The sequence below is a fragment of the Pristiophorus japonicus genome, chromosome 11 (assembly GCF_044704955.1).
Source record: "Pristiophorus japonicus isolate sPriJap1 chromosome 11, sPriJap1.hap1, whole genome shotgun sequence".
Lineage (NCBI taxonomy): Eukaryota > Metazoa > Chordata > Chondrichthyes > Pristiophoridae > Pristiophorus > Pristiophorus japonicus.
The window spans coordinates 215382584-215410479 of record NC_091987.1 but is presented as its reverse complement, the minus strand read 5'-3'; the positions used below and the strand labels follow the sequence as shown (position 1 = coordinate 215410479).

At 43.6% G+C, this 27896-nt stretch overlaps 1 protein-coding gene across 3 annotated transcripts in view; it reads right to left on the bottom strand.

The window, feature by feature from the left end:
• sorl1 (sortilin-related receptor, L(DLR class) A repeats containing) overlaps positions 1 to 27896 on the bottom strand; it is a 221278-nt gene that overhangs the window by 49914 nt on the left and 143468 nt on the right. For all 3 annotated transcript variants that reach the window (XM_070894543.1, XM_070894544.1, XM_070894545.1), the window contains 13 exons: positions 24826 to 25072; positions 23190 to 23328; positions 20234 to 20404; positions 17716 to 17829; positions 17216 to 17338; positions 15164 to 15283; positions 13380 to 13505; positions 12400 to 12510; positions 11548 to 11679; positions 8032 to 8163; positions 6492 to 6626; positions 2633 to 2791; positions 1124 to 1276 (listed from right to left, as the gene is read on the bottom strand). In XM_070894543.1, the coding sequence (XP_070750644.1) occupies positions 1124 to 1276; positions 2633 to 2791; positions 6492 to 6626; positions 8032 to 8163; positions 11548 to 11679; positions 12400 to 12510; positions 13380 to 13505; positions 15164 to 15283; positions 17216 to 17338; positions 17716 to 17829; positions 20234 to 20404; positions 23190 to 23328; positions 24826 to 25072 (1862 nt within the window). The remainder of the gene's footprint in view (positions 1 to 1123; positions 1277 to 2632; positions 2792 to 6491; positions 6627 to 8031; positions 8164 to 11547; positions 11680 to 12399; positions 12511 to 13379; positions 13506 to 15163; positions 15284 to 17215; positions 17339 to 17715; positions 17830 to 20233; positions 20405 to 23189; positions 23329 to 24825; positions 25073 to 27896) is intronic.

The following is a 27896-nucleotide window of genomic DNA, read 5'->3' as shown; positions in this document are numbered from 1 at the left end:
CTGATCTTGAGACTGGACTTGAATACCACAGTTTGGTACGGACCCAGAAGATACGCCCCATCGGGAGAAGCAGCGAGTAAGCCAGAGGGGTAATTGGTGAGCATTTATCCCAGCCCACGGATCTTTAAGACCACCGCATAGTGTGTGTCCCAACCAAGCTTTAGAGGTTTTAGTGGGGAGGTTTTTGCAAGGATCATAAGCGTACGCACATTTCTGTTGGACAGATTTAGTGGTGCAATTTTGAATCTGAGCAGGGGTGTTTTAGACGTGGGTACTTCGCGTTAGGCGCCTGTTTAGATGGGCCAGACTGTGTATTGTGCTGCATTTGTTTGTTTTACACACCAGGGTGTGTATGGTATTACTGGGTGCAGGTGGGTGTTTCAACTTTAATAAAAGCTTGCCGGTACTCGGACCAAGGTACCCGTCCCTGACTCATTCATTTGTTCAGTACAGTAATCACGCCCAGCATTAGAACTATTGTAAAGTGGGGGTGCTTCGAAAACACCCAAGGGAAACCACTTAAACAATAAATAGAAATGTCACAATAGGCTTGTACAATTGTTATCCCCAATTTCCTCTCACACTATACATGGTTTCCTAGCCAAGAGTGCACACAGTCAATCTACTCCCATGCCTCAATCACAAGATTGCCATTATGAGACATACAGCAGTGAGTTTGCAACTTTTTTTTTCTTTTTCTCTCCCATGGTATAAAATACTTGGCCTTTAATTCCTGCCGATAAACCAATATCTCAGCTTACCTGTTATGGGGAAACAAAGGGACAATTCCAATTACTACCTGTCAGTGGCACAATACATATACCCTTTTGGTGTGGAAGCAAGTCATCCTCATTCGAGGGACCGCCTATGATGACGATATAAAGACAAAATAGGCCAGAAGGCGTCATCATATAAATGCATGTCTTTTTAATGTGATGGGGGGGGGGCGGTGGAGAAAAATGAGCAAGTAACCAGTTATAGAAATCTAACTTGGCCTTGAAACAGCTTGAATTTAAATGGCCTCCTGCTTCTGAAATGAAACCTTTTAAGTACCCTTTGATTCTGTTAATTCACACTTTAATAGCCTCGGATACAGAAGGTTTGATGTAATAGAAGTACTCACGACAGTTGATTTCATCCGACCCATCACGGCAATCTCGGAATGTGTCACAACGCTTCCAGTTGGGAATACAGTTACGGCCTCGAATACAACGGAACTCCGAGATGCTACATCTCCCAGCTGGTCGCGCCGTGGTGGAAGTGGTGGTTCTGTTTGCTGCCAATACAGAACACAATCATAAGGTCGATAGCGTTTAACGCCACCACATGAATCCCAGGCCGGAGTTACAGGCCAGTTAATTCAGCACCCAGTGGATAAAGGAAGCTTTTATCAATCAACCCGGATTGATTATAAAGTGGTTAGCACGAGAAAAGCTTCACAAATAAACTATTTTTAAACATAAACTGTGCGCTTGAATATGATGAATATTGGCACTGAGAAATAAAACAGTTTCCATTTCAGGCAACACATCAGATTATACAACTTCTTGGCCAGGTATAGCAGGTTGGATGTGGAGTTACGCTCCCTCAACCTCAGAGGAGTGAAACATTATTTCCCGCAGTAACGAAGCATATTGAATTTTCTGCAGCAACCATTCTTGTGGCTTCAGAGAGGTTGCCAATTTAATGTCAAATTAGCAGTTTTGTGGTCCCATGCCCACAAGAAATAGGGTTGAGACTACTCAAACAGAATGTATGAAACTTAAGAATTCTAACAATCTGTGCTGGATCCAAAACGCTCTTCCAGAAATAAAAGTAAAACACATTGTACCACCCAGTTCCTCCAATTTGAGCTGCTCGTCTCTCACTTTCAGTTGATCATCTGAACCATTTGATTATCGTGACACTAAACACAAGTTCAGTGAGCTATTATTCTAGATAACACAGCTGTTCAGTTAAAAATAAGCATCATCGGGGCCAACTTAAAAGGCCAGCACAGCCCACTACTGCAAACTATAGTCATCAAAAAAACTGACATATGCCATGGAGTGAGGAAAGAAAGTCAAGTCTCCAAGTGACGGAGTGACTGAGATGGAAACCTCAGTTAAAATACATGACTTGCAAGCAGCCTTTTAAACATCACGGCCAAAAAGCATCACTGAATAGTTTAGCATTCCAGCAAGTCATGACACTTAGCATCTCATCAGCAATTGTTGGCACTGGCACCAGCTACATAAACATTTTCACCTTTAACCAACTCAACATTTCGCAGCGATTAGTTAAATATCTGTACTAGAGAATGGTACTAGCTACATTATCTCAACGATGTGAATAAAACTCAACACATGTTGGAAACTCCCAGGAATCAACTTGTTATTGACTTTAAATGAGCCCCCACTATAGTCTGGAACTAGTGAGATAAGTTTACGTTTTCATTAGCATGGCAATATTGGGGAAAGAGTCATATTTCTGCATTGCACTTACTGACTATGATCGACAATCCTAATTCAGATACTGCACAAGAAAGATGCTGTAAAGAACCCTATCCAATATTTGCCAACAAAAAATATTTCCAAAGAAGCCAAGATCTTCAACAGTGAAGTATAGAGCGGCCATCTGTATTGTGACTTACCTGAAAATGTGGGACAACCTTCCTCGTCAGAACCATCTGGGCAGTCTTCATATCCATCACACACCCAATGGTTTATGATACATCCTCCAGAATTACACCTGAAGTGGTTAGGGCCACAACTCGAAGGAACCTCAGTCGTATGTGGAACAGGAATCCAACCTGAAACAGTTGTAAATACTTGAACAAAGTAGAATTCTTTTGGTTTCTAATTAATAACCTTTGCAGCCTGAAGTAAATCAGCTACTGTAAGTTTCACTTCCATATCTAAAATCATCCCTTCCTTTTCCTGCTAATTTTACCCCTTCTTTTCCTTAAGGCATTGATTCATTGCTGATCTATGGATCCATGGGCACCAGTTAAGGCAGGGAAAGGGAAGAAAGCAGCAAGTGATCATAACCATAACACAGTTGGTAGCACTCTTGCCTCTGAGTCAGAAGGTTCAAGTCCCACTCGAGACACTTCGAGCACAAAAATCTATGGTGACGCTCCAGTGCAGTGCTGAGGGAGCACTGCATTGTCGGAGATGCCGTCTTTTGAATAAGATGTCAAACAGAGGCTCCGTCTGCTCTCTCGGCAGGAGTAAAAGATCCCATGGCACTATTTTTAAGAGCAGAAGAGTTATCCCCGGTGTCCTGGGCCAATATTTACCCCTCAATCAACATCACTAAAAAAACATTGCTGTTTGTGGGAGCTCGTTGTGCGCAAATTGGCTGCCGCGTTTCCTACATTACAACAGCGACTGCACTTCAAAAAGTACTTCATTGGCTGTAAGGCGCTTTGGGAAGTCCAGTGGTCATGAAAAGCGCTATATAAAATGTAAGTCTTTCTTTAATTTCAGTCCGTGTGCCTGCAATCATTCTATTATTGACAGCACGGAAGGCATCATAGAAAAAACATTTCTTGGAGGAGAAGCAAAAAGGAGGATCAACTTGTATTTGAAAAGTTCTGCTTTCTCTCCCCTTCCTCACAAAGCACTCATTTGAATATAGTGCTCATTTATGTACCAGTGTAAGAATTTAAATGCCATTTCATTGCTTTTTAGGGCTCTTCTGCTTTCAGTGCAACTCTATCACCAGGATTTTTGGATCAGCAATTCAGGATCAGCGAGAAACCATCAGCGGCAGGTCGGGGCCATAAAAGGAGTGGTGAGCGGCGGCCATGAGCCATGTGGAGGCGTGCCACTTCAAGGTACAGCGCGAGCTGGTGTAGGAGGGCAACGACAGCGAAGAGTGACGTCAGCAAGGTCCGGGTCGGTGATTGGAGTGTGGGCAGATACAGCAGGAGCAGAGAGATCGGTTGTGAATCTGTGGAATTCTCTACCCAGGGAAGCAGTTGAGGCTAGCTCATTGACTGTATTCAAATCATAGATAGATAGATTTTTAACCAATAAGGGAATTAAGAGTTACGGGGAGCGGGCGGGTAAGTGGAGCTGAGTCCACGGCCAGATCAGCCATGATCTTGTTGAATTGTGGAGCAGACTCGAGGGGCTAGATGGCCTGCTCCTGTTCCATGTTCTTATGTTCTTATGAATGTTGGGGAAGTCCAGAACCAGGGGTCACAGTCTAAGGATAAGGGGTAAGCCATTTAGGACCGAGATGAGGAGAAACTTCTTCACCCTGAGAGTGGTGAACCTGTGGAATTCTCTCCCACAGAAAGTTGTTGAGGCCAATTCACTAAATATATTCAAAAAGGAGTTAGATGTAGTCCTTTCTACTAGGGGGATCAAGGGGTATGGCGAGAAAGCAGGAATGGGGTACTGAAGTTGCATGTTCAGCCATGAACTCATTGAATGGTGGTGCAGGCTCGAAGGGCCGAATGGCCTACTCCTGCACCTATTTTCTATGTTTCTATGAAGGAGCTGAGAGACTCTGTCGCGGGACGTGATTGAGGCCCAGGGGAGGCATGAGATCGGGGCCGGGGCCCAGGGTCAGCAAGGGCAGGCCCACACTGCGATGTGTGCGCGCACTAGGTCGATGAAGCAGAACAGGTCTCCAGTCGTCCTGGTTAACCCTTGCTACTGGACCAAGGCCTAGCTCGGTCAAGCCCGTGTGGTGGCTGGTATGCAACGGTCACCACACGTTAAAAAAATCCACGCACAGGCATCTTCCACCCTTCAACATATAGTTCGGGTTCTTCATTCGAAACACCTGTGAACTCATCCTTTTTTTTGGCGTGGAAGCAAGTCATCCTCGCTTCAAGGGACTGCCTATGATGATGATCATTAGGATTACTGTAGACACTGAGGTATGATTCGGTGCAGTGTGAAATTCCTTTAGTAATAAAATACTATGCAACTACTGAAAAATTACACAGTGAGTGGCTATGTTTTATAATAGTTTTTAAACTGGCAGGATAACCTAAGTTCAGCAAACAGATTGCATAGAATGGACGTGAAGAAAGCTACATTTGCAAGTTACAGGGCTTGATGCCAGCTGTTTAAACATAGATACATAGAAAATTAGGTGCCATTCGGCCCTTCAAGCCTGCACCACCATTCAATAAGATCATGGCTGATCATTCTACCTCAGTACCCCTTTCCTGCTTTCTCGCCATACCCCTTGATCCCTTTAGCTTTAAGGGCCATATCTAACTCCCTTTTGCATATATCTAACAAACTGGCCTCAACAACTTTCTGCGGTAGAGAAGTCCACAAGTTAACAAAAGGTTGCCATCCCGGGAATCAGTCTGGTGAACCTTCGCTGCACTCCCTCAATATCAAGAATGTCCTTCCTCAGATTAAGAGACCAAAACTGTACACAATATTCAAGGTGTGGCCTCACCAAGGCCCTGTACAACTGCAGTAAGACCTACCTGCTCCTATACTCAAATCCTCTAGCTATGAAGGCCAACATGCCATTTGCCTTCTTCGCCAGACTGTTGTGCTTGCAAACGCTGGTCACCGGCTCAAAGAATTAATAGCCAACAGAACAAACTTTCTGACCATAATTGGGCTTTTGATTCCTGCAGAACTAAATAAATGCACTAATGAATGTGATATAAAATTACAAGTTAATCTGCTTGGGAAAATGTCCTTCACTTTCTTTGTCTATTTTTATTACCACCTTCACAGCCACTCCCTGCCTTCCGCTTATCCTGGACGTCACTTTGTTTCTCTTTGCCATCCAAAATGACAGCTTGGCTTAGATCACACATTCACCCCAGTCAGAAGTGTTGTGGGATCAAGCCCAAAGCAGACTCGAGCATAGAATGTAAACTGGAACTTCAGTGCAGCACTGAGAGTACGGCATTGTTGAAGGTGATGTTAAACGGAGACCCTGTTTACCTGCTCAGGTGAACACAAGAGATCTCATGGTACCGTCTGAGGTACAGAGAGATCACCCAAAATTTCTCCATTAATCACCTCCAATAAAAAAGCTATCTAAAAATACATTCATTTGCTACTAAGTACAAATAGGCTGCCTCATTTATCTACATAAGTGACTGAACTTCAAAAGTAAGCCATAGGCTAAGGATATGGAAGGTGCTGCACGAATTCTCTCTCAAATATATACACATACGCAATTTTAAAATGTAAGTTTTGATCCATTCTCTGTGCTCCATTTCTAAATCTTTTGCTCCTCTTTCTGCCTCAAAGAATTGCAACCAAATGAAGCTGACCATTTTCATTTCAACACCGAATTCTATTCCTCAATTGCATTTAATTTATAGCTCAGCTACTTCAAGAGCAAGATAAATGCAAGCGAGCAGTTGTTTTGTGGTCAGTCACGGAATGCAGAGCCAAGTGTTAAAAGGACACACAATCTACAATATTTGCAAATATTTTGAGTCAGTCTGGTGCCCTGCATTCCAGCCACACACACCGTATGCACAATCACATGAATTAATTTAATTTTTGTACCAGGACAGCCATCTTCATCAGACCAGTCTCCACAGTCATTCTCTCGATCACACTTCCACCATGTTGGAACACAATTTCCATTCCGGCAGCTGAACTGAAAATATCTTGTGCAAGAAGGTGCTTCAGTGGGAGTTCCTGTAAAGATGCAAAAACCATATAAATAACCAATAAGGAGAGATTTTTTTGGACATGGTTAGCGACTTGATTACAGGTGCAAGAAAAAAATGAAATGATTTACTGTGTTTTGTAAAGTCCAACAATAGCTTCCCAAACAACAATGAGCTAACGATGGTTAGAACATTTAGTAAAGAAGTAACTGGATAACTGCCCACACTAAAACTACTATATTTCAATTTAATGACAGCTGGCTTGAGGACGACTGTAACAATTGCTCTTACATAAAACCTTCCTCAACATTGCATTACAAATAGACAGGACATTAAGCCCCCACATTCCTGGTACGAAATATCAATATCACGCAATTGAGAATATTAAACCTGAAAGTGTGGTCTAAAACTTTTGAACTGCGTTAAGCACCACAGTGAACTTTTTTTTTTAAAAAAGGCAGAGGTGACTCCCACATGAAACATGCAAGTGTTGGGGGTTTGGAACCAAGTCAGCCCTGTGTGACAAACATGGTAGGTCAATATCTGAGACAGATAACTTCACAGTACTCATGGAAATGTAGATCGACCAGCAGTCTGCTTCGCTAATGGCACCCGGAGGTGTAGACCAATCAATGGGGTTGCAATTCTTCCCTCGATTCCAGATAATCCTGCAAGTCACAGCCTTAAAGGGTAGCATGTACAAGCAGCAGGAACATCATTAGGTACACTGCACATTTATGAACTTGTTAACCTCCAACAGTTCCCAGACGCACACTTGGGAGTCCCCCAGTCATCGCTCTGCACCAAAAACTCTCAAGATGTGTCCCTGTGTGGAAACAATATTGGGCAAATAGGGTGCAGATTTCAGACTCAGATTTTTTCTTCATTCCTGGGATGTGGGCATCGCTGGCAAGGCCAGCATTTATTGCCCATCCCTAATTGACCTTGAGAAGGTGGTAGTGAGCCGCCTTCTTGAACCGCTGCAGTCCGTGTGGTGAAGGTGCTCCCACAATGCTGTTAGGGAGGGAGTTCTAGGATTGTGACCCACCGACGATGAAGGAACGGCCGATATATTCCCAAGTCAGGATGGCGTGTTACTTGGAGGGGAACGTGGAGGTGGTGGTGTTCCCATGCGCCTGCTGCCCTTGACCTTCTACATGGCAGAGGTCGCGGGATTGGGAGGTGCTGCCGAAGAAGCCTTGGCGAGTTGCTGCAGTGCACAAACACAAAGCTATTGATAAATTTATTCCATCCGCTAACCAAAAATAATATACTATGAAACATAGCTCAAACTCAGGAAAGTGCCCCCCTGTTCCCTCAGTAACCCAGGTATACTATAGCAATAGTATTTTGTGTGGCAGTTTCTGACTTGCATAGATTTTGGAGCATGTTCACCAATGACCAGGCTTTAGGCAAGTATTTTTTCCACTTACTGCAATTTGCTTCATCGGAGTAGTCTCCACAGTCGTCCACTCCATCACACTTCCATTCCATACTGATGCACACCCCATTCATGCATCTGAAACTGAAGGGCTCACACGTTCTACTGAACTCATCTGTCGTTGCTATAAATATAAAGCATCAGTAGAAAAGTATTAATAACGTCATTTATTAATGACAACCTGCTAGTTTACAAACAAGCCCAGCAATCTAATTACATGGATGTAACCAAGATCATATTTGCAAGTTACACTAACTCTGTGGCTGGTAGACACTGGCCACCAGCTCAAAGTTTTAATGTACTCCTGTGTGCTTCTCACCTGTAACACTTTAACTGGAAGAAACTCCTTATTTTGCTTGATTATTCAATTTGTTGGAGATCTAAACTATTCTTTAAGACGAAAACAATAAATGCTGGAAATAGACCAGAGGTTTAAAAAAAAGACTGGTTACCGATTCGGGAAGGGGGGGGGGGAGGGGGGGCAGGGAATAAACTTCACCAGTTCTGAAAGGTCCAAAAAGTTAAGTGCTTCCTTTTCTCCTCTGCAACTCAACTACCCGCTGGTATCTCCAGATTATCATCAACTTCGAGTATTTGTGAAATTCCAATCATGCAGCAAATATTTTAGCAATTAAATTACCTTTATTACTCTGGGACATGCTTGGTTTTAATTTAATCTGCATCATATGTATAACAATTATTGTTGCAGATTACAGTTAGTTGTGAAAATAATGCTGGCCTGGCCAATTGAGTATTTCCAGCATTTTCTGTTAGTGTCAGCTGTGGCTCAGTGGGTAGCACTGAGTCAGAATGTTGTGGGTTCAAGTCCCACTTCAGGGACTTGAGCATATAAATCTAGGCGGACACTCCAGTGCAGTGCTGAGAGGGAGTGCTGCACTGTCGGAGGTCCCGTTTTTTGGATGAGATGTTAAACCGAGGCCCCATCTGCTCTCTCAAGTGGACGTAAAAGATCCCATGACACTATTTCTTAGAAGAGCAGGGAAGTTATCCCCGGTGTCCTGGGCCAATATTTATCCCTCAATCAACATGACACAAACAAACAGATTATCTGGCCATTATCACATTGCTGTTTGTGAGAGCGTGCTGTGTGCAAATTGGCTGCCACGTTTCCTACATTACAACAGTATCTACACTGCAAAAAGTACTTCATTGGCTGTAAAGTGCTTTGAGACATCTGGTGGTCATGAAAGGCGCTATATAAATGCAAGTTTTTCTTTTTATATTCCAGACTTCCAGTATCCGCAGAGTTTTGCTTTTTGTGAGAATAATTCTAGTTGCTATGCACTTTGGGCCTGATGAAGGATCTCCACCAAAACAGTAACCAGTCTTTTCCCTTTATTGAAAAACCTGCCGACTGTTCCAGGTCAGACTCAGTAATCCAGATGCAGGCCGGTCCACTGTTCTCCATGGCAGTGTGAATGATTAAGTAACCAGCCTAACTCATTAGTGGATCCTGGGGGGGTCAGCCAATCATAGAAAGTGGACAGAAATCTCAATGGCCCATGTAAGCCTGCAAACCAGCAGGGTGGGTAGTCCTAGTACCATTTCTGACCAGCCACCATGACCTCCGGGTGGTTTCTCCCTGGTCAGGAAGGTATATGCTTGCTTTTTTGGAAACAGGAGGTGGGTGGGGAGGGTTGACCCATCCACCTCCACGGAGGTGTGTGGGGGACCTGACCCATCCACCTCCATGGCACGAACCTGGTATTGCAGTATTTCCAGGAACGGTGCAGTGGCTCTAGGCCTTTTGGCTAAGAGCATTGGCGCAGAGTGATCCTTGGCATGTGCAAGGTGACCTCTGGCGTTTGTGATTTGACAAAGAATTGGAACGATTGGCTACGAATTTAAAAAAAAAAAAAGTCCTAGCTAGACACCCAAATGTATGTTGTGGGGGGGGGGGGAAAGGAGGGTCCTAGCTAGACACCCAAATGGAAAAGGGGGGGGGGGGGGCTCATAGTTTGACATCCAAATAGAGGTGGGAGGAAAGTCCTAGATCGACACCCAAATGGAGGGGGGGGTGGGGCAGGGGGAAGTCCTAGCTCTACACACACACAGTCTCTGCAGACGCGCTTTGGATTTGAAAGTGTCTCCATGGAAAGTGATCACACAATATTGGATAAACCAGTGTAGATTTTTCAGTAGTTTGGCTGGGAGATGAAGCGTGGTGATGAATTTCCACACCGGTCAGGCACCTGGCTGATCAAAAGCAATTCTTACTTCCAACACAGTTTTTTTTTTCTATTTCAGATTTACAGTTTTTCATCTTAAATCTGTCCTTTCAGATAACTGGAAAGTTGTGGGAAATGTAGTTAAGAACAAGTTGTAGCTCCTATAATTACAATCACCGCTGGGAAACTCTCAGCCACATTTGGGATTGAACTCGTGATTTAATTATTTTTCTGAGAAAGGGAGAATGAAAGGAGGTTTATGTAATCTGAGATTTGCTGTGCATTTTTCAAATTCCAACCACCCAGTCAGTATTTTACCAATTACCTTTGTTATTCTGTGATGTGCTTGGTTTGAGTTTAATGTTTCTCAGATGTACAATAAACATAGCTGTAGATTATAGTCAGTTGTAAAAATAATCTTGAAAGATATTTGCTACATATTCAGTTTGTATAGATATCCCTATCTCTACATTGCATAAAAGGTGCTGGAAAAGTTTCACAAATCAATTCAAGTACTTTAGGACCAATGTTCCCTGTAAGCTGTGTTTTGTTTCTGTTAGCGCGCGGTCCCTTTAAATTTCCACACTTGCGCAGTATTTACAACGGGGAAGGTGGTGAGCGGCCTGTGTGGCATCTTTCCCATTACTGCGCCATCGCTTAGAGGGAACATTGCTTAGGAATAAATAGGCTTTTATAATCTAGCCTACATTTTCTTGATGTAATACTGCATTCAGACTAGAAGGTCCCAGATTCCTGCACTGTGCGTGCAATTGCTGATCTCCTCCAGGGTGGCAAGTGGGTCCACGATAAGTGGCCTCAGAGCCCTGGGTGGCATCTGGGCAAGGAAGGTGTGGGGCAAAGATGTTCAGCCTCAGTACTTGATCCTGCTCACTATTCACTTACCCCTGCTGGAAGGATAGGTGTGATTAAGCTGATCAGACTCTGACATGAGGCCATTATAGAATCATAAAATGATTATAGCACGGAAGGCGGCCATTCGGCCCGTCAAGCCTGTGCCGGCTCTCTGTACGAGCACTTCAGCCAGTCCCACTCCCCTACCTTTTCCCCGTAGCCCGGCAAATTGTTCTCTTTCAGGCACTTATTCAGCTCCCTTTTGAAAACTGTGATTGGGTTGGTTGAATGAGCCAATCACCACTCAGTGACCACGCTCACACTAGCAGGCTGACCACATGGATCAGGCAGCAGAAAATAACTTTTTTTTTTAAAGTTGTAAGGTAGCCCAAATTGACGACAGATGGTACTTTTAGCAAGTCATCCTCAGCAGATTTAATAGTGTATACTGCTTAAAAAAAACCTACAACAATGTGCATAGTTTGGATCTTCATCTGAACCATCTTCACATTGTCGGATTCCATCACACACCATGAATCTGTGCAGGCATCGACGCCTGTTCTCACAGACAAAATCCATATACTGAGAGCACAACGGATCTGGGAAGGAGATGATAAAACAGAACACAGTAAGCCTCTTATATATCCAGGTTTAATTTGTAAATACAAACAGCAAATTGCATTTCTATAGTACCCATGCAGCGAGATATCTCAATATGCTTTAGGTTAAAGATAAGTCATAAGAAAGCCCAGCATGTCTCACTGTCCATCCTGGGAAAATGGGAATCGCAAACACTTTGCAAGTCCCTTTCGTGCATTGTCTTAGTTTTAAGTCAGTCATTTGAGCATTTTAGAACTGATTAAATTCAAAGGAAGGAAAAATAACCACCACATCACTTGGGTCTTGAGAATACAGAAACAAGATTCATATGACAATCAATATTAAGGAGCAAGTTATACAGTAATTTAACCTTGTAAAACGTTAATATAATGCCACATACAAATCCTAGTATAAACTGACAAATTCTTCCAGCCAAAAATTACCTGTTAATTATTGACTATGATAACAGAGAAACATACCACTTTGAACAGATCTTCCAATCCTTTCTACTTATGCAAAAATACTCAGGCATATTTTGTCACATGTAGGACTCAACCAAAATGTTACTACACAATATTGTGATAAGTATTCTATTGAAGCTTTAGCGCATTATGTTAAGTATTGATGTTCTAACCTCTATTATATATTAGAGTTGTCAAACTGAATTATGCAAGGGTAATTATAGTTGAAGGAAAGTATTAAAAAAAAAGAACACTCACTGCAGTTTTGCTCATCAGATTTGTCCGGGCAGTCTGATACACCATTGCAGCGCTTGGTCATTGCAATACAGCTGCCGTTGGCACACCTAAATCCATTACAGGTGGCCTGATCTGGGCAATAGGATGGGAGTGGGAGAAAAGGCAAAGGCATCAAAACATTTTGGAATTAATAAGGACACGCACAACTATTGGATGTCCCAATCCGGCCAGGTTAAGACATTGAATAGCACTGCTGCGAATACCAGTAGCTGCAAGATTGGCTTCGCAAACAGTAATTGGATCACGAATAAAAGTGTGTGTTGTGCCACGAAAAAAAGTTTTTTCAAAAAGCAGAAAGTTCGGAGAGCAAAAATTCACAGCTCGTCTCTGCATACCTGCTACTATCGCAGCACAGGTCGGACATGGATTGGTTTGCATCCTTGTCCACATCACGTTCCTATACTTTACAGAGGTGCAATGTATCTGGCTTTGTGAACTGTATGATCAAGAATCATACTTGGGATCAAGTATTATTAGTGCACACATGACTGTTCACAATTCAATGCAGATCAAAGTGGAAAAAACACTTCCACATATTGCACTGTATATTAAACCCAATAATAGCTCTAAATCCATCAAGATAATTTATTCAAATCCTTTACTTCCTTATTCCAAACATAAATCACTGAAAAACATTTCGCAGTTAATTTTTAAAATCTAAATTGAGACCAGCTTGTACTTTTGATAATTTAAACATTTACATCACCTCCACTCCCAAATACCTGTATATACTGTATTTTTGATTTCAACACAAAGCCTCCCCTATTTATGCCTGCTTGAATTACATTACCAGAAGTAGACTAAAACCTGGTTTCAACTGTTGAATCAAATAAAACTTCATTAGTTAATAATCATTCATCTTTGCTTCTGCCAGATATATATATATTAAAAAAAAGAGAGAAATATAGAGAATGAGCTATCTGCAGCCACAGGATTCTTACCACAGAGAGAAGACTCTTCATCAGATGCATCACGGCAATCATCATCCCCATCACACATCCACCTGTGGGGGATACAGTGTCCATTGCGGCATGAGAAGTTGCTGGAGTCACAAGTGTGTTTATTTGCTGAAGAAAAGAAATAGTGAAGCATTAATGTTTCTTCCACAGACCTGCAATATTATATATAATCTACAGCAACTTCGGTAAATATAAATGCACGTGGGTCTGCTCTGCAGTATTTCTGTAGCGCCTTTCACAACCACCGGACGTCTCAAAGCGCTTTACAGCCAATGAAGTACTTTTGGAGTGTAGTCACTGTTGTAATGTGCACACAGCAAGCTCCCACAGACAGCAATGTGATTAGAAAAACAGATTATCTGGTCATTATGTTGGTTGAGGGATAAATATTGGCCCAGAAACTGGGGAGAACTCCCCTGCTCTTCTTCAAATAGTGCCATGGGATCTTTTACGTCCATTTAAGAGGGCAGACGGGGCCTCGGTTTAACATCTCATCCGAAGATAGCAGCTCTGACAGTGTGGCACTCCTGCACCACTGCACTGGAGTGTCAGCCTGGATTTTTGTGCTCAAGTCCTTGAAGTGGGACTTGAACCTACAACCTTCTGACTCAGAGGCGAGTGAGTGTGCTGCCCACTGAGCCATGACTGACACTCCCAGTATGCCCAAGAAAAGATGTATTTTAGTCAAACGTGGTTCAGAAGTGGAAGATCAAGTTTCTAACAAAACTATTAGCTTTGCGTTCCACTTGCTTCTTCTTTACAGATTTTTAATTTGCACGTGATCCACAATCAAATTTGCTTATTTTGAAAGTGTCATACTTTCTTATTCTGAATCAAATGTTTAAATATTCGAACTCATTAATCATCCTCTTCTCCATCACATCATTCCCTCCTGCAACACCTCCCAACCACCAATTAATTGAATAGCTTTCTGAAAAAAACACAAATGTTATGTGGTCAAACTATCATTCCTGGAGTTTACCCTAATAAATTACACGTTGAACTTCCCTTATTTAGAACTCCCTTATGAAGAACTACAACTCGTTCAGAACCATTCCCTGCCACCAGGTGGCGCATGCGCAGAACTCCAACATGAACAAATTTACGTCCTTCCTCGCTGCTGAATCCCACAATCACTGGCCTGACCCTACGATCCACCGCCCCCTCCCCAATAATCTCTGTCGCACTCCCAGCCAGCCACGATATCCCCTTGCTCAGTACCTGCACTATCCAATTTAACGTGACCGCCCCTCGTCTGAAAAAATCCCTTATTCAGAACAGGCCAGGTCCCGAGGGTTCTGGATAAGGAGGTTCAACCTGTACTGTGGTAATAGAACGAATACTTATTCTGTATCTCAGCAAATTCACACCTCCCCCAATGGCTAGAATTGTATCGTATTTCTACCAACAAGAAACTAAATCAGAATGTTGCCCCTTGCTTAACTTTAATAACTATTCTTAGCATAAAATCATCTTTCAATTATCTTTCAAAAGAAAGTGTTATTATAACCTATTACTGGATCTTGGCTCTCCTAGTTCATGCTGGATGCCATAGCTGTTGCAAAGAGATAAAACTGATGGACTCTATGTCTACATACACTGGAAATGAACTCTGGGACTTTGCCTGTTTTTAAAAAGCTCAGTTGAACATTTACCAAAATGAGCCAAGGGGAATACTGGACCATGACTTTCAAAGAATGAACACAATAACCTAGAACAAGTTAAATCCAAGTGAAGTGCTCAGCAATAAGTGAATGGCTACTTACAAGTGCAGTTCAGTTCATCTGACCAATCTCGGCAGTCATTGTCTCCATCACATGCCCAGGACAAGCGAATGCACATGCCACTGGCACAAGTAAACTCGTCGCTCTTACAGTTGTTTGACGCTGCAGGGATTTCAAGGAGGAAGAGTTACAATGCCACAGCTTACACTGCAATAAGATGTATGTACAAAGGACCCATTCAATAGGTTTGCATAATCTTATTTGATGTTTAAAAAAAACCTTTTCAGATTTTTCACTTGACTGAACGGAAACATTTTATAGTTTTGCAGCTAGATACAAGGTTTATCGGAGTTCCTTTATCCTAATGAATATTTTAGATATAATGAATTTACTACCTTAGCATATTTAGCTGGCTGCAATTTATGGACAGACTGGAAACAGAATTATTTGAGGATGGCACACTGATCGTCAATAATGAACTGCCTGGGGAGAACAGTTCTGCACCAACATCGATCATTACAACTCTGGTTTCTAAATGATTAACTTTGAGAGAAGCAACACGTCTTTTGCAGCACGCAGAAGGGCGCACTTGCATCCAACACAACATACTTCATAAAAAGGTGGGAGTGAAGAAACATTCTCAAACCACAAAATGGACACAACACAACGTAAACCAATAGGAGCGCTTTTTGTTTGTATGGGTTAGCCCTTTTTAAGATCCGAAAATTTGGCAGGCAGGCCAAATACTAGTGGGCCCTTCTACTGTACGTTGCAAAAAATTGGTTGTTTCTCACAAAGTTAATGACCCAGAAACACAACAACCAAGACTTCTAACGATCAAGCACTAGTGTCAGGAAATTAACATTGTTGAGCACTCAAATGTTTCCATTAAACCTCCCCACAAGTTAGTCAAATTCAACTGTCTTGATGGAGGAAAGCATCAAGAATTAACTCCCAACTATTTTAACACACTTTCTTGTGTCTTTAGCTGAACAGATTAAATTATATTGTAACAGATAGAGTAGAATTTTGGTTTTAAGATGATGTGCTAAAATTAGAATACAAAACATGGCCCAGTTCGTCAGGTTCATGCCCAAGGTTTACTCCATCAGGCATCTGGCAAGACCCGGTGGCAGAGGGGTGGGGGAAGTAATTTCACACAAGTAGTGCAAATGTCTTCCAGTTGGTTGGACAGAAGTTGGTGCCTGCCCTCTGCTGGAGATGGGTTCAAGGTGCAAGGAACTTTATACTGGAAATCAATCACTTGAAAAACTTGGGCCCAGAAATTGCGGTCGGAGGCTTCCCGCGGGCAGAAGCCTCTGACTGCAATAATTTCTACAAAAGTACTTGGCGGTCCAGGAGGTTCGTCAACTTGCGGTCCTGGGGTTCTACGCAAAGATCAGCGTGGGGGCTCACATAACGCAGGATCGGACGGGTTTTATACGGATCTCTTGGATCACATGGGCCGGCCCAACCTATCCGAGTGAGAAGATTTCCATTCATACTTATTGTAATTCCGTATGTACGGAGCCACTAAGTATGAATGGGAATACCCCCAAAAACACAAACACTGAAAATACATTAAAAAAACACATTACTTGTTTAAAATGAATTAAAATGCAAATTAATTATTTTATACAATTTTCAAAAAAAATTGTTTTAACAGGGCTAAAAATAAACTTACCTTAATGGACAGAGTTTTTAAATATATAAAAAAGTGATAAAAAATTTTTTTTAAAACTCTTTCACTGGTAAAAGCAGGCCTTACCAGCCTAAGAATTTGAAGGCCATTCGCTGGGCAGGACACGGGTTCTCCGCCCATGCGTGAGATTTTGACAGATCGCGAGTGGTGGGTTTAGGCGCATGCGCTTCACATACCTCAACCCGGAACTTGCGGTGCGTGCGTGCGTGCGCACTTCGTACACGCCCATGGGGAGCCCGATTTCAGGCTCGTGGGTTTAGAGAAACAATGAATAAAGTGCACCTTCAGGTTTACATGGGACAGAACACTAAGTACCACAGTGACATGCTTTGGCATATTCATTGCTATAGTCTATTAAAGAAATGTAGACCAAGGCCCTTGAAGTCACTTACAGCAGTGCTCCTCATCACTGTCGTCCCCACAGTCATCTTCACGATCACATCTGTACGACAGTGGGATACACATCCCTGACGATCGACACTTAAACTGTGAGTTGGGATCGCAAACAGCTGTTGCTGTGAGAAGGGGGAAAAGTGCTCATGCTTACTAAACCTGTACTTTGTACGTCATAACACTACAACATCACATCCTCATTTTGAGTTCTGCATAAGACGACAAAAGTCTGCAAGATAGCCAAATTTAATTACAAACTCTTGATGGCAAGCAAGATGTCTTTGGCAAGCAAGATGTCTTTCACTAGCAGTATGCTTAGCATAGTTAAGGTAATCTCAAATGAGAGGGATAACCTTACAAGGTGAAACATTCCAGTGCAGCCCCACATGCAACATAAGCACCCCAGTGAAGCCTTAGATGCAATTTGTTACTGTAGCATTACCCTACAGGGATAATTGCACAATACTTGGCACAGCTGCTCAATTCAAAGGGTACTTACGACAATTCCTTTCATCACTGTAGTCACCACAGTCATTATCAGTATCACACTTCCAAATGCTGCTGATGCACTTGCCATTGGAGCACCTGTACTGGTTAGACAGACAAGTACGTGCTGTAATAAAATAAACATACATTTAAGGAACAGGTGAATAGCTCGAGGACAAAGCAGAAGTTCTAATGCTGTTGGAAGGGGAAGGGCTACATGGACATTAGGTCATTTCAAGCCGGCAGTAAGATTTTGGATGGGACTGAACAATAAACAGCTTTCTCTGTATAACACTCCTGTCACATAACCAGAGGTATTGTTGAAAGTAATTGTTATTGAGGGGGCAGGGAGGGGGAGAAACAGAAGAAGAGGAACAAATATTTTGGTAGATTCCACTTAAAATCAATGTATCCAGTTTAGGAGACAGAAACTTGTTGCAGTACTTCCCATGTGTGCAGCTTCATGATGTCGTACAAGACAGCTTCCTTCTCCACCAACACCAACATTCCTTACTTTTGACAAGTCTCTATTTACAGACTGTTTCACTTCACACTAACACTGCAGTTGTAGTGTGAAGGCAGCTGCAGAAGCCATCTTAGCTCCAACACGTGAGCATGAAGTTTAATAATCGGAATCTACATTTCAAGGTTGCATTTATAATGGTCACGTTTGCGTCGCTGCCAAGAGGCTTACGCTTGGCATCAAGTCAAAACGGAGTGTAAGGAAATGGATCCCTTGGTGAGCGAGGCCACCTCACACCACTTTGCCTTGACACTACTTAAAGCACAGCTTGAACGGTGTCAAAATAGGTTTACAAAGTGCACGTGTTCTGATGTACCTCACGAACACGAAACTATTTAAGTTTTTTTTTTTAAAAACGAGTGGAAGATGGTCCCACCTACGCCCTCAAATCATTTAAAGGTTTTCCACTAGTATCTTGGCTCTGCACATACCTCTCCCTCCCAGACTAGAGTTAATTGCAGCCAGACAGCATAAACAAGGTACTGCCTGCTGCAAATTGATACTATAACTACTGATGGGAGATTGGTAACTAGAGTATAACTGCACCCCAGTATCCGCTGTGTCCTGGTGACAATTACACACAGACTACTCTCAAAAGGTGTATACCAAGGTCCTATATTTGTCAACATCTGCATGTCAATATTAAAAGTAAATCGATAATTCAACAGCCAAGACTCCATAAAATGCTAGAACACAACTAAGGTCAGTCAGCATTCGTGGGGAACGGAAGGTAGGGTTAACATTTCATGTCTGATGACCCTTGATAAGAACCAGATCATCAGACCCAAGACATTAACCTTACCTTCCCCTCTCCAAAGATTCTGCCTGACCTGCTGAGTGCTTCCAGCAGCTCCATTTTTATTTTGCATGTCCTGCATCTGCAATATTTGGCTTTTTAACCATCTGACATCATGCTGCTTTAAATATTAAAACTTTTACTGCTTTCCAATCATCTGGTATAAAAGTGAAAACGCAAGACGACAACAATCGGGCTCCGCCTGGTCAAGTTTTTCCCGCCCCCATGTAAGAAATCATGAATTGGAAGAAATTGTGAATTGCAAAAGGAAGTGGCTTCATAAAAAAAAAACAGGTTTCCTAGCTCAGTTTGCCTAAGTTAATGACACAGAAGGATCTCAGTCATATCAGATAAGGAGTTGTACAGAGAGCGGAGTTACATAACATAAGAAATAGGAACAGGAGTAGGCCCCTCGAGCCATTCAATATCATGGCAATAAGTTACAGGTGCCCAATGCAGAAACAGGCCTTGATAAGAGGTTGAGCAAGGAACCTTGCAATAAACAAACTGTCCAAGTGAAGGTATGATCTCATGGGACAGGGGAGGGTTTTCATCTGAGAGTTGAGACAAAGAACTCAACATACCATTGGGCACCTTGGATTCGGAAGAGCCCTTACAGGTTAGTAGTCCTGTCCACCCCATGCTCATCCCTAAAAAGAGAGATAACTAAAGGACTTTTTAAGCGTAGACGGTGCAGAGAAGAGCTGTTTGTTCACGCCAGCCGTCTGTCGGATCGGGACCGATACCAGCTGCTTGTCACGGTCGTATGTCTATGTCTATCTTGATTATGTGTTGTATTTGACTATATTTGAAATACCGCTTCTTAATAAAGCGATCTACGATTCCCAAGATCCTTTGGGTAATGTGTGTGTGACCTGTGATCCAAATCTTATCCACCCATCATCCCCCACCTCCAGCTTCATAACTCCTTGCAAAGGGAATAAAGGGATATGGGGCTAGGACTGGAAAGTAGAGCTGATATATAAGGTTTTATTGAATGGCTTGGCAGGCTCAAGGTGCCATGTGGTATTCTCCTATTTATGTTTTTCTGAATATGCTACCCCACCCAAGTGGCAACCATTTCGATCATGGCGATGCATCACACCACCAATGTCCATGCTGTCATTTACTTATCAGCAATAGCTAAAAAGGACATTGTGGCACAGTAATCAAAGTATTTAGGCATCACTAGCTGCACAAGCAAGCACTCACCTTGTTTCACACAGGTGTTGTTCCTGAGCAAGTAGCCATGCGGACACTCACAACTAACATCCCCAGATTGTAAAATTGTGCTTTTCACTCCTTCGGGACATGCACATCTCCTGCCATGAGGTTTCGGAAGGCAAAGCAAGCTGCAGGTATTCTCCATACATGCATTGCTCCCTTTAAAATAAATACAGCGGGTTAGGAAAAGCTACATAATGAAGGGCATCTGAAGTTTACCAAACCGTTCTATTTTCAGGTGTGGAAGCATGTGTGTGCAGACAGTATTTTCTATTTCAATGCAAACTGCTGCTCTAAAGTAGTGTTCAGATGTGTTAACACAAATACAATTTAGGCAGCAGAAATTAAAACAAAAGGTCGATGAATAGGTCACTATGATTAGGTGTGCAAGTAAAAAAATTGGATGTCCTCAGTGTCATGGGCCCTGAAAATTGGTGGCCTTACCGCCCACTGCCGCCGGATGATGCCAAGTTTTGCCGCCGGTCTCACCTCTGTGCCAGTTTCCACTCGGGCTACAGCGGGCGGTAGGGGAGTACCGCCGGGAACCGCCTGCTGACGGCCAAGTAGCGCAAGTGTCCCCCCGACCACCAAGCTGCCAGTTTGGAGGGGGTGGGAGTCGGCGGCAGCAGGGGGAAGGACCGCTGGGTGGAGGCAGGTCGAACCGATTAAGTACGAAGACCTGCGTAAAACGGTTAGTGAACATCTTTTAATTATTATTTTTTTTTTAAAACGACGTCTTACCTGTATGGGCTCCCCTGAAGGTCTTCCGGTGGGTTTTTTTTTTGGTGATAATTTTTATTTTAAAGTTTTCCCCCCTCCCTGGGCCCAACTCCATCCTCGGTGGCACTTGGGCAGCAATCGCATTTGCCGCCGAGATTGAGAGCTCCCACCCGCTACCGCCCAGATTGATGGTGTAAACCGTTATTTGGCCGCCGGCTGAAATTGCCATCTCTTTCAGAGGAATCTTTCTGGCAAAGTACTGTCCGGTCTCTCGGCGGCTATCGGCGGTCCTTTGGGCGGCACTTGGCCTTCACCAATTTCGGGCTCATGGTAACCAGTGGCTAGCACTGTAACTTCCACAGCCACCAGTATATTAAACTCAGAAATTTTACAGATCCTTCCTTTTCAGGATACCAACCCTACAAACCTCTGAGAAATCTGCATTCCTCCAGCCCTGGCCTCCTGTGCATTCCCCACACCCTTTGCCCCCACTTTGGTGGCCGGGCCTTCAACTGTCTAGGCCCCAAATCTGGAATTCCTTCCCTGAACTTCTCTGCCTCTCTCTCCTCCTTTATATCACCTTCCTTAAAACCTACCTCTCCTACCAAGCTTTTTGTGGTCCCTCCTATTATCTCCTTTGGTTTGGTGCAATTTTTGTCTGATAACATTTCTGTGAAGTGCCTTGCGATGGTTTTCTACGTTAAAGGTTCTATATAAAGGCAAGTCACTGTTTAACTAGAAGTGATCCGAAACTCAGCTGCCCCGTGTCCTAAGTCCCACTCACCCATCACCCCTGTGCTCACTGCCCCGTGTCCTAACTCGCACCAAGTCCCGCTCACCCATCACCCCCTGTCCTAACTCGCACCAAGTCCCGCTCACCCATCACCCACTGTGCTCACTGCCCCGTGTCCTAACTCGCACCGAGTCCTGCTCACCCATCACCCACTGTGCTCACTGCCCCGTGTACTAACTCGCACCGAGTCCCGCTCACCCATCACCCCTGTGCTCACTGCCCCGTGTCCTAACTCGCACCAAGTCCCGCTCACCCATCACCCCCTGTGCTAACTCGCACCGAGTCCCGCTCACCCATCACCCCCTGTGCTCACTGCCCCGTGTCCTAACTCGCACCAAGTCCCGCTCACCCATCACCCACTGTGCTCACTGACCTACATTGGTTTCCAGTTAAGCAATGCCACGATTTCAAAATTCTCATCCTGGTTTTAAAATCCCTCCATGGCCTCGCCCCTCCCTAATCTCCTCCAGCCCCACAACCGCCCCCCCCCGGGATGTCTGCGCTCCTCTAATTCTACCCTCTTGAGCATCCCTGATTATAATCGCTCAATCATCGGTGGCTGTGCCTTCTGTTGCCTGGGCTCCAAGCTCTGGAACTCCCTGAACCTCTCCGCCTCTCTTTTCTCCTTCAAGACGCTCCTTAAAACCTACCCCTTTGACTAAGCTTTTGGTCACCTGCCCTAATTTCTCCTTATGCAGCCAGGTGTTAAAGTTTTCATCTCATAATGCTCCTGTATGGCGCCGTGGGGTGTTTTGCTACATTAAAGGCGCCATATAAATACAAGTTGTTGTTGTTAAATAATTGGGTACATTCCAGGGGGTTGATCAGAAGTGGTCAGAGAGAGATCGACAAATATCAATGCAGCTTCGAGATAACTTTGAAAACAGTTGCATTCTGCAACTGAATTTTGCTGGCAAAGCAGATAATATACATTACTGGAGTGGAGGCACCAAGGAGACCCGCGATACTGTTTCCTTTCGCAGAGCTGAGGCACAGGCACTTAGGTGACCTGGTGATATTACAGCAGAGCATTCTGCTTGCCTGGAGATTCCTTTTCCAGTTCCTCATACCAACTCAATGAATGTTGATCAGGTGACACTTGGGAATAACAGAAACCTACAAGTATGTCATTTCTCTTCCCAATTTCTCTCATTACCAATTTCTCTCATCTCCCCAAAATTGTGACATTGCCATCAAACAAAGTATGTTAAACGGACCAATGATAATTCACCCGGCCTTCTATGATTTCCTTTTCCAGCCATCTAATCGTTGTGCTGTCAATAAATCCTGGGGATATATTTACATTTTATTGGCAAGCAAACAAAAAGAAAAGTCCAATATATATATATATATATATATCATAATCCAATTGTGTAAACAGGGAGCAAAACTAAAGTCTTACTACAACCGAAGTTCCATTAAAGCTGCTACCTGTTGTCTTGCCCTTGTAGAACACCTTCATATCCATCACTCCAGTTAAACTAGTGACCAGGGATTCCACACCTGAGCCATCATTCTTATAGGCCCTAAAGATGCTCATCTGTGACCAATCATCCCAGTAGATTTGATTCTGAAAAAAAATAATGAATATCTTGGTCTTATTTAGTGCAAGCACACCATTCATTCTTTCTTATTGTGAGAAAGTGTGAATAGTAAGAGTTTGCATTTACTTAAGGCATTGTCACATACTTAGGATATCGCAAAGCACTTTACACCATTGAATTACTTTTGAATTGCAGTTACTTTATGTAATGCGACAGCCAATTTCATATCGCAAGGTCCCACAAACATTAAATGAATGAACCGGCTTATTTGGGGGCTGCTAATTCGGGGAGGAATGTTGATCGGAACACTAGAACGCCATGCTCCTGTTGTATTAGTGCTATGGGATCTTTTATGTCCACCTAAATAGGACCTAGGTTTAACATCTCATCTCAAAGACAATATGGCATTTCCTCAGTAATGCACCAAAATATTAGCCAAGATTATGTGCTCAAGTGCTGGCCCAGGGTATTTCAGAGGCTCACACAAGGAGGCTGTCCTGGGTGATGCATCAGAGAGCATCTGACACTTGTGTCAGCCTTCGCTCAGTGCGTAGCTCGCTTGCCCGCGTCAGAAGGTTGAGAGCTCAAATCCTACTCCAGGGACTTGAGCATATAAATCTAGGCTGACACTCTAGTGCAGTGCTGCAGGAGCGCTGCACTATCAGAGTTGCCGACTTTCGGATGAGATTTTAAACCGTCTGCTCTCTCAGATGGATGCAAAAGATCCCATGGCAATATTTCGAAGAGCACGGGAATTATCTCCGGTGTCCTAGGCCAATAGTTATCCTTCAATCAACATCACTTTTAGAAAAAAAAATTGCTGTTTGAGGGAACTTGCTACGCACAGATTGGCAACAGTGACAGCACTTCAAAATGCACTTAATTGACTGTAAAGCACTTTTGAACGTCCAGTGGTTGTGAAAGGCGCTATAGAAATGCAAATCTTACTTTTTTGTGGATCGAAACCTGAGCACGCCTGCTCATTCAGAAAGCAAAGATAAAAATTGGGGCTGGGAAAAACTAGGAAATAATAAACATTAACTCTTGAGCAAGTATAAAAATCCACACAGACATTCGAGCACTCGTCTGTTTGACCTTTCAAAATGCAGCATATCTGGTATTCAGCAATGATTTCTCATCTGAAAGACAGCACCTCCGACATAAATATTTAGCGGCAGTTAGACTGCGTGTGCTTAAATGTTTCATATATGTAAAACTGTCTCCATCACAACAGTATCACTTATTTGAGGGAACTCATGGAAATTAAACAAGATACTGAACAAAATTAAAGAGAACTCATGTTCTTATGTTCATGCACGTATTATTTCTGAACATACAGAAACAGCTTGAAAATCAAGATACCAAATAGGGCTAATTTCGAATGAAAAATTATGAAGGCGTAGTGACCGTGTGCTGCTACATAAACATTTTATTTCATAATTAGCAGAATTTTTTTTTTTTTTTTAAACTCATCTCAGATTTCTTGGTTTGTTTTTTGCAAGTTGCTTTTCTAAATTGCTTACCTTAAAGACACTGATGGCATATGGATGAGGAAGGTTCTGTATCAACACAGATCTGTGGCCACCATTAAAGTCTGCTCGTTCAATTCGGTCAACATAGGCTTCAGTCCAATAGATCCAGGAGCTGTCCACAGTAATTCCGTTCGGCCATTTAATACCGTCAGTAATGATTCGAGTGGCATTAGATGCGTCCATCTCACTTCGGTAAATGCCGACTGCCTCATCGCCCCAGTCTGTCCAAAACATCAGGCTGTGGAGAGAACACCAGGGCGGATAAAATTCACCATCTTACGCAAAATGATCGATAAATTTGGTTGCGCTAACATTTGCTGCATCAGAGGACAAGCATCCGTTAACGACAAACAATGAAGCAACAACAGCTTGCAATCCAGTTCTAAAAAGAAAAAAAAAAAGCAGTGACATGTCTCTGACTGTTCTCTCATAACATGGGAGGGAGGGGGTTCGGTAGGAACAAGCAATTCTAGCAAGATTGAAGGAATAGCAAAACTAGAGATTCTATGAAATTCACATTTCAATAACTATTCAAAATGAAAGCAAATTGAGACCACAAATCTACATACTTCCGCCTATGCCAAGGAAAACGGACCAAACTCTGTCTCTTGGAGACCAAAAGGATACATCAGCACCACTTATTCAGCCCACCCCAAATCAAAGGGTATTTCAATGCAAAAAAGTGTTGCCACAAAGAGCACCCACTGGACCAACAAACTGGACAGGAAACACCACTTTAATCTAAACTTCTTCAAAAAAGGAATGTATCTTTGTGGCTGTTACATACTTACAAAGGGGATGGAGTATAAAAGCAGGGAAGTCTTGCTACAGTTATACAGAGTATTGGTGAAGCCACACCTGGAATACTGTGTGTAGTTTTGGTTTCCATAGTTAAGAAAGGATATACTTGCTTTGGAGGCAGTTCAGAGAAGGTTCACTCTGTTGATTTCAGAGGAAAGGTCGAGTAGGTTGGACCTCTACTCATTGGAATTCAGGAGAATGAGGTGTGATCTTATCGAAACCATTTAAAACGGAGATGAGGAAGAATTTCTTCTCAGAGGGTTGCAAATCTGTGGAATTCGTTACCTCAGAGAGCTGTGGAAGCTGGGTCATTGAATAAATTCAAGATAGAGATAGACAGTTTCTTAAACAATAAGGGAATAATGGGTTATGGGGAACGGACAGGAAAGTGGACCAGAGTACATGATCAGATCAGCCATGATCGTATTAAATGGCAGAGCAGGCTCGAGGGGCCGTATGGCCTACTCCTGCTCCTATTTATGTTCATCAGAATGGCAATGAAATTTACCGCAGGATGTACATAAATGTTTTGCTCATCGCGGCATAGGGGATTTTAAATTTTATTTATAAAGAGACGGGGCAAGATTGCGTACTACTGTTTTGGTATAAATGCAAGTTAGTTCATGTGTGACATCGAGACAGTAAGTTCCTCCTGCCAGCTGCATCATGGGAAGGGGAGGTAATTCCCTGCAGACAAGGATGTAAACGTGAGGTCAAATTCTGCCATTTTGTTGGTATTTTTGCACTGAATGAGCATTGTTGACAGTAGACACAAAAAGTCTTGCATTTATATAGCGTCTTTCACGACCATCGGACATCTCAAAGCGCTTTACAGCCAATTAACTTTTGGAGTGTAGTCATTGTTGTAATGGGGGAAATGCAGTAGCCAAATGTGCACACAGCAAGCTCCCACAAACAGCAATGTGATAAAAGACCAGACAATCTGTTTTTGTTATGTTGATTGAGGGATAAATATTGGCCCAGCACACCGGGGATAACTCCCCTGCTCTTCTTCAAAATAGGGCCATGGGATCTTTTACGTCCACCCGAGAGAGCAGACAGGGCCTCGGTTTAACGTCTCATCCGAAAGACGGCACCCTCAGCACTGCACTGGAGTGTCAGCCTAGATTTATGTGCTGAAGTCCCTGGAGTGGGACTTGAACCCACAACGTTGTGACGGAAAGGCGGGTGTCGACCCACTGAGCCACGGCTGACACTGATGCTACGGCACCCTGCTCTCCGGTGGTCCAGGTCACGCAGTGTTCCCCGAGATCACCGTTAGCGGGGTGGAAGTTGCGTAGCTCCCCGTTTGGGGACGGCAACGGCCGTGAGGTGGGAGTTCCTGCGGCAGGTGTGGAGGTCCCACCCAGCTCGCAATGTTCGGGTTACCGCCCCCCGAGGGGAATACGGGCGCTGCACTTCCTCTGTGGGGCGCGAGCGAGGCTGAAGCACAGCGAGTGGGGCGCAGCGCTACTCGCCGAGACGCATATCGCTGCCGCGTCGAAGGGGCCCTCCCTTTCATTAAAGGGGAGTGCCAAGCTGCTGACTCTGCGGGTCCCTATCTGAACTACTGGGTAGCGGGGTGCCGTGGCACGGACCCCACTAGGGTTCAACGATGCAACGGGCCGCGAGCGGTAAGGCCGGTGATTTTTCTTTCCACGCACGCCACCGCCCCTTTAACTAGTGCCCCGCATGTGGCCGGCCGCCATGTACACACACCCTGAAGCTGTTGCTCTCATCCCCCCGGGGCGCCAACGACCCCACTGTCTCACTCTTAAGTCTCTAATATAAAACACAGAGCCTTTGGGAACCAGAGTCAGACCTACATTTTGTTGGCTTCTGCTAGCTGCAACAGGGTCACCATTTATTTCTAAGAGGGTGGAGCCAGATCATATCGTCCTTTAATCAAATAGGTTTGTTCATCTCATCTCCAATTGACCCTGGTTTGTAATGGTGACAGAAAGTTTTTAAAACAGTGAAGGGGCTGGTGGGTGCAGATCACAGCTCTCCATTTGAGCATCTTTCTCTGGGCCCCTAATCAAATATAAAAATTCTCCAGCATTGCCTGGCAGATGTCTAAAGAGGACATGCGGTAGAGGCCTGGAAGGAGGCCCCTGCCTGTTCCCTCAGCCAAGAAATGCATGAACTTAACTCGAGGGAGGGAGGAAGAACATAATCCACAAACTAATCAAATACAGGTCCGTGCTGGAACCATATTCAGTTCGTGTCATCCTGTTTCAGGATCTCTCTACCTCTCTTTC